This window comes from Epinephelus moara, chromosome 18, assembly GCF_006386435.1.
Source record: "Epinephelus moara isolate mb chromosome 18, YSFRI_EMoa_1.0, whole genome shotgun sequence".
Classification (NCBI taxonomy): domain Eukaryota; kingdom Metazoa; phylum Chordata; class Actinopteri; order Perciformes; family Serranidae; genus Epinephelus; species Epinephelus moara.
Window position 1 is genome coordinate 6,977,475 of NC_065523.1, and position 11,394 is coordinate 6,988,868.

At 39.5% G+C, this 11,394-nt stretch overlaps 1 protein-coding gene across 3 annotated transcripts in view; it reads right to left on the reverse strand.

Moving 5' to 3' along the window:
- si:dkeyp-72e1.9 (syntaxin-binding protein 4) overlaps positions 1-11,394 on the reverse strand; it is a 109,436-nt gene that overhangs the window by 39,623 nt on the left and 58,419 nt on the right. For all 3 annotated transcript variants that reach the window (XM_050070094.1, XM_050070093.1, XM_050070095.1), the window contains exons 4-5: positions 5,048-5,117; positions 4,859-4,933 (exon numbers count right to left, since the gene is read on the reverse strand). In XM_050070094.1, coding sequence (XP_049926051.1) covers positions 4,859-4,933; positions 5,048-5,117 — 145 coding nt within the window. The remainder of the gene's footprint in view (positions 1-4,858; positions 4,934-5,047; positions 5,118-11,394) is intronic.

Consider the following 11,394-nt stretch of genomic DNA (forward strand, 5'->3'; position numbering starts at 1 on the left):
ACAGAACAAAGCTTGCAGGTAATCAAAGCAATCTGCCACCTTACTACTACTCTTTACTTCAGTTGTGCATTGTGCAACAACCTTCACTGATGATGCATCCTTGATTATGATAGTTGTCCTCAAAGATTCCAAGATCCTGATTAAAACACGTTTAAGAACCAGAGCTAATTTGGTGAAAAAGGGGAATTGGGGTGCTTTAACACCTGAGCTGTTTGCTCCATTTTAACTGATCCTGAAAAATGTCATCATGTAGCCTGGTTCATTTGGGCTGGTGTGAAAGCTGTCAATTGAACATTGGTGTGGACCAAACAACTGAACAGAGACAGCCTGAAAAGGTGGTCCTTGGTCCATTTCCAAGAAGACTCTTACAGTACATGATGCCTTCTTTTTGTCTGTCTCTATCTGTCATTTTTCACAACATGCAGTCAAAGTGTAGTCTAACAACACTAAAAATGCTTTGAGTCAATTATTTCCTCTTTATGACACCAAAGAACATAAAAAATATACACCAGAAGTATTAAAATACTGAATAAGCTCCTGTCAGTCACCAGAATGTATAAATTCATTTTTACTCTTCTTGGTTTGTTTGTAAAATGTCAGTGTGAATGGGAACTGAACCAGAACTAAATCCAACAATTTATCACTTTTTCCCCCTGGTACAGACCAAATGTAAAGTACCCCTAGTGGTGGGTGTTAGGAAACAAGGATTTTATCACGTGATGTGAAATAGTGGTTGAGATCTAATTTATTTATTTCTCACTCATTCCCTGCCTCCTGAAAATGTGGATAAGAGAGGTGTTGGTGGGGGCCAACAGTCCTGTACAACTGTATAAATGGTGGTATCCCACTGCAAACTGCTGTGGTTGTCTGGGGACTCGCTAAGTTGCACCCACCTTTGAGAAATAAAATCATATCCCTAGAGGATTTGATTAAATCCCTTTAGTAGGCTAATTATACCCTGACCACATACTCCATTTAATTTCAGAAAAACATCACATCATAGAAGCTAAAGACACTTCATGTTTAGCCAGCCCTGTCTCCTAGAAATTTTGCTTATGTTCAACTAATTTGAAATGGCCATATGTTGTGAGGGAAACATAATGCTGAGCAAATTATGTTTTCTTTTAACATAATGAGGAAATGTTGCTAATTAATGTAGCCTAGCTGAGAAGTCATAAAAATTTTGATACTGATCAGATTATCAAAATGTTTATCAAAATGGTGTTTTCCACCAAAACAGGCAATCAAGCAACAAAGTATGGTAAATGGACCTGCACTTGCATAGCGCTTTCCTAGTCACCTGACCCCTCAAAGTGCTTTTTACACTACAAGTCACATTCACACACATATTCACACACTGATGGCCGAGGCTACTATACAGGGTGCTACCTGCTACTGAGTTGTTAACACACTCACACACCGATGGAAAGGCCACCGAGAGCAATTTGGGGTTCAGTACTCTGCCTGACGAAGGTTGTAATGACTGAAACATAGCTGCCTTGTCCCATTAAATATTTTGCAAGTTTGGCAACAGTGTGCGGGAATCTTTTTACTTTGTTGGGTTCAGTACTTCGACTGTAAGGACTGAACTGTTGATCTTTTGATTGGTGGTTGACCTGCTCTACCTCTGACCCACAGCCGCCCTATCCATTTTTAGTCACTACAACATTAAATGTTTTTATTGCCCTTTTCAACATTTAACCAAAATCATAATCTTTCCCTGACCTTAACCAAAGTGCTTTTGTTGCCTAACCTAAGACAAGAGTCTTTGTTATTACTTGTACCCCTAACTGATATGACCGTCTTTCCCTAACCTTAACCAAAGTGCTTTTGTTGCCTAAAACTAAGACAAGGGTCTGGATTTGAACCTGAGGTGGTGTCAAAGTCCTGGGCTTTGTATGCCCGCCATCCTCCCCAACCACCTTCCCACAGAAGCCTACATGTATAGAGTGTCCCTGATGATTACGTTGCCACAATAACATTATTAAGGAAGCAGTTTAGTAACATACAAATGTAATTTTTAAGAAACAGCATTGAGCTACTTAGTAGAAAATCAATTTCATCTTGTTTCTGATGAATTTTGTTGTGGTTTAAGTGCATTAACCCTTACATTAAGGAACAGGTTTTGCTGAGGTTATGATCATAGTAAAGTGATTTGATTTTCTGTATTTTTTCCTAATATTCAAAGACACAGCTGGAAAACATTAGCTAGTGCTAAAATAGTTTTGACTTGTTTTTAAAAGAAATAGAGGAAATCTGTTGAGGGGCAGACACAGACAGACAAACAGACAGACAGACAGAGAGCCATAATCCCCCCTCTTCCCTCCTATCTACTCTCCTCCCCTCCAGCTCCTCTGCTTAGGGAGGGTAGTTAAAGCACAGAGCACAGATTAACACACAAGGCTCATCTCATCAGGAGCACAGCCCCAGGTTAAGCTCTCTCCTTTCTCTTAGTCTGCTGTCTTTCCTATAAAGACAGAGGAGGGTTGGAGGGGCTACCTCACCACTCACACAGAATCCATCACTACATTAGAGTAGGTTAATAATCAACTCCAAACTACACTGCACTAGACATTCGTGTTTTAACCTTCAGAAATCTTAGGATGTCACTCATCAGCATTCACATTCATGCAGTTCTACATATTCATAGCAGCATCTGCCTAATAAATCCACAGTCTGCTACTGGTGGCTGTGTCACAGTGCTATTACCACTGTTAACTTCCAATTTCTGTCAGGTATCCTCTCTAACAGCTGAGGTGTAAATCATGTTTACATCAGAGTCTCTTCACTAAGGATTACACTTAAACGCACTTAAAATGCCACCTATAGGAAATATAAGAACTGATTCACATTCATGTGCAACATAACGCTGTCTGAAATGGACTTGAGGGGAAGATGAGGCCTGTGATGCTGACAGCTGGCACTGACCTTGTTTCACCCAAACTGCATGTGGTCAGATTAGAAAGCTGGTTGAACACTAATACACCCTGGTAATATCAGCGTTGCAATGTCAATACTACTTTTCATTTATTTAATGTATTGTCTACAAGTTTCTGAGTGGATACATTTGTCTTGTTATTTACTGGTTATGTGAATAACCTCTAATTTTTTATGGCTTGTGTGGCAGCACATGAGTAAAAGTCTCCATTGCAGTTGGACCATAGTAGAAGAAGACCCACTGCTGCCTTCTAGGTCTGGGGTCTCATTTATAAACATTGCATATGCAGAAAACAAGGCCTGAAAGAGGCGTACGCCACTTCCCACACAAAAGTTGTGATCTATAAAAACAGATTTGACAGGGGAATGTGAGCACCTGAGGAAACTCTGACCCATGGAGACAGGGGAAATTAACGACGCAGATAGTAAGGTGGTGAATTGAAGCCAAATCGAAAAAATCAAATATGAAATCCGTCATTATAGCCTATGTATAATTATGGCTTTCACACACTTAATGTTGCTACATATCACACATTACTTAAAGATATACCTTTCAGTTGTAAAAATTATAAGCTTGCTCAAATCTCACCTCAAATTCTGCTCATTAATTCATCAGTGTGTGACACCATCACATTCCCCCCAAAAGTGCAGAGGAGAGGGATGCAGCTGACACTCGTAGTAAGTGGTGGAGCGCACATCAAATAGCATTAAATAATTGCAAGACAGAGCGTCAACAGATTCCAATAATATCCTCCAATACCATAAATACATATCACCAAGCATGATTTCAGTTTTCAGATAGTTTTTGTATTGTTAAATCACTGCAGTGAACATGATTGTGCGCACAGAGCGCATTGGAGACACCGTGGTGGTTGCCAATCACTTTTCCTTCACCTGTCACCTCATGAACATCTTCACCACTTGGATATATGGATTGTGTAAATTAGTCAAGTGGGGAATTGGTGGCGTTTAGGAGTGAACTGTAGATTGCAACCAGCTAAAAACTTCTGCCGGCCAGAATTCCTTCAGTGTTCACTGTTCAGGAAGTTTTAATGGGGAGCCAAATTATCCACAGAGGTCTCTTCTCCAAAACAAACGGACCAGGCAATTAGAATCTCTAAAAACACTTAATAACACAGTTTCACATTACAAATCCATGTATTTCCGACACACTTTAGCATGTGGCTACGGAGGGCCAGTCCAAGACATGCTAATGGTCACCTTCTTTTCTCTGATAACATAAGATCCAGATGTTCAGAGAAGGCAAAAAAGCCTGAATTGCCTTATCTGGAGCCAGTGTTTGGTTTGTCTGTTCTGGGCTACTGGAGAAACATGGCAGCGCAACACGGTGATCTCTATAAATTAAGTACATATAACAGCTCATTTTAAGGTAAGGAGAACACAACAATTCATATTTTCAGGTGATTATACACTAAAGAAAACATAATTGTAATATCACATTCAATTTCTGGCAATATATCCCCCTAAATCTTAAACACTGGTCCATTAATCACACCTGGCTGGAAAGTTAGCACCACCAACTTTTATCTTGTTGCGCCCAAAACACAATAACACAACTCACCTGTGTTTGAACTGCTTAGGATTCAGCAGTAGTCTAGCTTTCAAAATCATGCTAACATCACAGACCTACTACAAAATCCTGTGGCTGATCTGCTGTATTTCCTTTTGTGTACACTACAAACATACAAGAAGCCGAGAATGATTGCAGGAGTTTGCCTCACACTATGGATGGCTACTTGAAGAAGTTGCAAAATTTGTGCCTAATCACCATGGGCTCATCATCTAGTTCATGAAAAACGTTCAGCTTGAAAAATTAAAGGCAATCTTTTTACTAACTACACCAGGGTTTGTCGCTGTACTTTATCATCGTACTATACTGTATACATAGACATTTGCTTACTTTGCTTCCTCATCTCTGGCTATGAGAAGGCGCATGTGATTGGTTGCAGAGGCTGCTCTCAGGATGTCCACAGCTCTGTGAAACAAAGAATGGCACATAAATATATTTACATTATTGTAAAGGCTTCACCTCAGCCAGTGATTGTGTGATTAAATGAATGACAAGAGCAGTAGGACTTTACTGGACTACCTTTCACTTGTGACTCCTACTAGACTGTCTCCATTCACCTCCAAGATCTGGTCCCCTGGCATCAGGTTTCCTGTCAGAGGTCAGAAAAAGGTCAGGTGACTGTAAGTCCTTTAGTACACAGTGGAGGTGTCAGCTATAAGAACCTGTAATACAATATGTAGTTCAGTATGGTGAGAAAACATTTCTATTTTTCAACAAGGGCGATGATGAACAAAGATAACGGAATGAGAGGATCCCTTATGTGGGACTTAGAGCTCCGCAACATCAGAGACTAAGGCCCAATCCCATTTCTTTCTTTATTTATTTTTTTACCTCTTCTTATTTTTACTTATCACAATAATGGTATTATCACATTGACATTTGCTATTTATTTGATGGAGATAGAAAAGCATGGACACTTACAATTCTTCATAACTTAAGTTTCACGCTACCAATCGATCAAACAAGTCATTAAGTAAACTAGAATTAACGCCCCACGGATGTATGCCTCTGAGCACCAGACAAGTTTCTTTTACAGTTTACATCCATGTCCGTGAAAGCACAGATCCTTCACACACATTTACCCCCAGCAGCAGAAAAGATCTATACAATCAGCACAGTTTCAAGGAGGGCACCCAAGATTAGTGTCACTAATTCAGTATCTGACCAAATGTCTCCCCTTCTGTTCCTGAGATATGACAATGAGTAATGGACAGAGAAGTGTTTTATGCAGAATATTATCATCATAGTGAAGCTGACATTTGACATTTTGGATATTATATACTATTAGACATTGGTGTGAATTGTTGTCGTAATTAGCACAAGAATTCCTCAGTTATGGGAAAAAAAATGTTTCGTGAGGTCACACCGACTTTGACCTTTGACCACCAAAATCGAATTAGTTCCTCCTTGAGTTAAAGTAGATGTTTGTGCCAAATGTGTTTGATTAATTGATTTGAAATTCCTTCAAGGTGTTTGAGAGATATCGCATTTACTGGAATGCGACAGACGCAAGGTCGCACTGACCTTGACCCTTGACCTCCAAAATCTAATCAGGTCGTTGTTGAGACAACATTTGTGCCAAATATGAAAAAAAAAACAATTCCCTAAGGCGTTCTTGAGATATTGAATTCACAAGAACGAGACGGACATATGCATGTACGGACGACAGAAGGACCAACAGACAGACAACCAGGAAAAAAAAATGCCTCCAGCTTCTGCTATCACCGGAGTGGAGGCAAAAAAACAACACTGCTTCATTACCAGGTCACTAGCAGTGCTCTGTAGGCTAACATTAGCAACCTATACTGCGACTGTGCCAATCTGAATATCATATCTAATATCAGAGTAGCAGTAACAAGTGAAGTCACTTCGCTGTTGGACTCAAGTTAAATTTCAGGCATCATATGCCTTCAAAGAATAAAATGTAACATGTCAAAATGTGGGACTGTCATGGCGTATGAATTCTTGAGTCATGGCCAAAAACATGATTCGTGAGGTCACTGTGACCTTGATCTTTGACCTTTGACCAACAAATTCTAATGAATTCATTCTTAAGTCCAAGTGGACAATTGTGCCAAATTTGAGCTATATTTGCCTTTATGCGACCATTTCACAGTCTTTAATTTGGATTTTGCATTTGCCAGAAGTGATCATTATAGCCAATATCATTTTCTCAATACTTACTCAGAATAATACACATATTTTTATTCAAGTCAAGCAACCAAAAAGTAAGTAAAATTGGTTAGTACTTAATTAAAATAAGGAACTCTCTGATAAAACAAAAAAAAACCCAATATCACAGTCTGTAATTTGTTGCCAGCTTTTGGTAATACACTCTCAGGCAGAGTAACAAGCATATTGTGCAGCAACAACAACTGTGTATGTATTGAGGAAGTGAATAGTAGAATGATCACAGAATGTTTCCTTTTGTCTTTTAGTTTTTGCTGTGGCAGCAAAGAAAATGTTGGTGGAATACTACAGGACCTGAATTAAAACAATGTGTGGAAACACTTAAATCAGGAAATGAACAACATCATTGTACACCAGTATAATGGCAATGAGAAGAAATAAACACCCAACTGGAGCCAAATATGTAAACGTGTACAAGCATCCCTCAAGCTTAAGGTTTGTGAGAGGAATGGCAGAGACTGCTGTTTTGTAACTGTTTTGTAAACAGGAGGGGGTTATGATTATCTTTGTGCTGACATGGCAGTAGCTGGGTAAGAGAGTATGGAGGTTATAGCTACACAGCATAAGGACTGCTGGTTATTCTTGCTGATGATGCTACTAAATACTCTTTAAGATCCACGCTCTATTACTGCATATCCACCAAATCAGACTCCACCCAAATACAGTCCACTGCTACAGTTGCCACACTGCATCTAACACCAGCTGATACTTCCATTCTGAGAGTATAAAATGCAGTCATGTGATGGAATTAAGTGTGGGAATTCTTCACAATAGTACACTCAACTTTAAGATCTGCTACAAGGCTAAAACCTCAAGGGTAACATGATGTACCAAATCTTACTGTGCCACTGCCACTCCCTCAGCTCTAAGCTCCCTCCAGCATTACTCCACTGCTCGTAATTCGTTCTCTGTGATGGTGGGATGACCTCTCCTCCTCAGTCTGACTTTAAGACACCTGAAAACTCATGTCTTTAAGAAACAACATTCTACTACCTCCTGTCTCACTCCTCTCCTTTTCTGACCAATAGTATCGACTTTGGAGAAAAGGATTAAACCTCTGCGTGACCAACCTCTGTTCACTGCAGATTTACTGAAAGTAGAGTGTAGCATGGATAAGTAACTATGCGTCATCTATCTATCTATCTATCTAAAGCTCAAATAATTTAATGTGCCTTCTCACATGATCCGTCTGTCCTTTTGGTAACTTCTGTTTAACTTAATGCAGTGTTAAATAAACACTAAAATTATCTGTTTAACTTAATGCAGTGTTAAATAAACACTAAAATTACCGCATCGTGGTTGTATGCCTCCACAAACCAGTAAGGTTGAGTTCACATCCATGTCTGTGAGAACATACATGCTTTACACGCATCTTCCTCCTGGCAGAACAGAAGATCTATACAATCAGCACAGTTTCAAGATTAGTGTCACCAATTCAGTATCTGACCAACTGTCTCCCCTTCTGTTCCTCAGTTACAACATTAAGTGATGGTAAGAAAAGTGTTTTTTGCAGTATGATGTCGCCGTGAAGTTGACCTTTGACCTTTTGGATATAAAATGACATCACTTTATCGTAATATCTTTTTAGACGTTTGTGTAAAATCTTGTCACAATTAGCGTATACAATTTTGAATTATGGCCAAAAACATGTTTCATGAGGTCATACTGACGTTGACCTTTGATCTTTGACCACCATATTCTAATCAGTTCATTCTTGAGTCCAAGTGGACATTTGTGCCAAATTTGAAGAAATTACTTTAAGATATCACATTCACAAAAATGAGACAGACGGACGGAGAGACGGAGAGACGGACGGATGGATAAACAGACTGACAACACAAAAACATAATGCCCCAGCCTTCTGCTATTACTGGTGCAATGGTATTAAAAACAAAAACAAAACAAAAAACAGGTTCAAGTTGTTCTTTTTAACATATCATACTGTAAAATATGGAGATAGATCCACAAATATAAAAAAAAGGATTTGTAAACTCACAAAGATATTTTGCAAATATAAACAGATCTGCACATACACAAACAAAATCTATAAATAAAAAAAGTTATCTGTGAAGACATTAATTTAATTTACAAATAAATAAAAAGCATACGTGAATATCTTTGTAACGTTTACAACTTTCAAACAGGCTGTTGTGAATCCAGTTTTTATTTGTGAGTGGAGAAGGCATTTGTGGATCTCAATTCTAGGCTAATGTCATATTCCTGTGCCAGAGACAGAAAAATTACAACAGGAAACAACAATTGCAACAAAAATGGTGACAAGCACAGAGTAGATCGACTTCGACTAGGTTGTTGTAAGCCGGCTTACAAAAATGTAATAACTCTTTATCATCATATGACATGACAAACATTATGCTAACTTTTTGTACGTGAGTGTTTAAAGTTTTAACTTGCAACCACCACCATAATTCTGTGTGGATACATCATTTACTAGTGATTGCTTAGTACAATAATCCCCCACTACCTAACAGAAAACAGCTAACGTGATCAGACGACGCCTGTTCAGTCTGATTATCAGACCAGACAGAACACAGTGTTTCATAAAGAAAATGCTCCTCAGTGTAAGGTAGCCTTATTCAGGTTATTACCAGACTACCACCGCCTGCTGGTATGGAGATTTAGTTCTTCTCACACAGGTGCAGAATGTATGAGCTAATTGGCTGTTGATTGTAGTCTTTGCGGTGTGTTCAAGTGCAACTTTTTTGCCGAGACACAGGTGACCTTAGGAGACCAAAAGTCTTCCTTCATCATCACTCTTTCTTTGATGTTGGCTTGGTGTGTCTGGGCCTTAAATAAATGATTCAATCACTGATCTTTGTGTTGAGCTGATGACATCATGCTACTGATCCAATATTTTTTTTCACATATGGCCTGCCTCTTAAAGGGTGAATGTACACTGCAGTCCCCAGAGTGTCCTCTCTTCAAACCAAGTTCCAAGCCACAGAAAATGTTTCTGTTTTCGCTCCAGAGCTCTCCAGACAGGCTCGACACACACAAAAACAGTCTGGCATCAGATTTTATTTAGCAACACTTTATGCAAATCTGATGAACTACAGCTGAACTCATTTACATCTGTAGACTTCGTTAATAAAAAAGATTAAAAAAACCTTTGCATTTCTGATGGTAATTTACAACAAGCTTATTATATAATGGAACCAAGAAACATAAATGGCACCTTTTCTTTGGATGATCTATGACACACTCTTTGACTGATATATGATTGTTCACTCTGAACTGACACCTTTTTAGAAAGTATATGTTCAGGTGTTAAATCTGAACTTCATTGATCCCACAGATGTAACCCATTTCGATTCCGAATCGAATACGGACACCTTGTGACACTGTGACAAGATGCCTGTGGTATTGATGCCAAAGGCACCCTTTAGTGTTTTTATGCGACAAACCAGGCTTTTAACTAACTCTAGTGTAAACCCATCCACAATAATTGACACAGCGAATAACTAACGTAGTATAAAGAGCAAGAAAGTCTGCATACAACGGGTGGAAGGGGAGGTGGATGGGTCAAAGAAAAACAGACTTTTATCCAGGAGACCACAGTTCATGTCCCATGTGAAACCAAAAGTTGACGCTGTTTAAACGTAACGCTACGTAATTTACATACAGTCATCATGCACTGACCGCAACCAAGTCATTAATTAACATTACATTATGTAACAAACATACTTTTTTTTAAAACCCAAAACGTTTTTTTCTCAATGTAACCAAGTAGTTTAATTCTTAATTTAATTTAATTTTATATACTTTATTAGTCCTATAGGGGAAATTCAATGTTTTCTCTCTGTTGTCATATACATACAGTATACACAGGAGGTGAACTGGCACCCCTCCAGCTATCAGTCCACCCTCCATATTTGGTCTGGATGGGGACTTGAGCCAGCAACCCTCCGGTTCTCAATCCAAGTCCCTATGGACTGAGCTACTGCCTAAAACTAACCAGGGCTGTTTTACACTGTATAAATAATGGAAGTAGCTACCGTAACATCATCCACTGGTTTGTGGAATGCCGTTTGAAGCCTTGAGGTCAGCATTACAGTTGTCAACAGCTTGTTTTGAAGCCAGAAGTGACCAGTGAAAGGCTGGAGCTGTAGAGGAGCTAGGGGGGATCTGTCTCATAGACTGCAGCGATGCTTCGCAGATAGCCTGTCATTCAAGCAGCCCGCCCTTAAATATGCCTAACTTTAGGCCTATATAAAATGCAAATGAGCGAATTATAAAAAAAAAAATCACAGTTGTTATAAGTGTCCGCATTGGCTTCATTTTTCAGTCTTGGAGGTTGCTGCTTGGTTTCACAACATTACACCACATGTTACATGTGTTTCATCTGTGCGTCACATAGATACACTACAGGGTACCCTGTGGGTCGCTATCAGACACCTGAGGGTGTGACAATGGGCTCTAATTTCGCAGACCAGGCGCACCTGCGCTTCGCCAACTGGGTGTGGCCAGGCGGATTTTGCAAGTTTGGCACACCGTGCCCTTGGCGCAGCTACTCCTCTTTCCCACCTCCGTCCCTCCTACCTGCGCAAGTCGGAAAGAGGGAGGAGAGAAGGCGTGGAGTGGGTTTTACACACATCACACCAATCAAATGAGCCCCTCTCCTCGCCCTTAAATGCGCCGTGCGAAGGCGTAATGAGAGT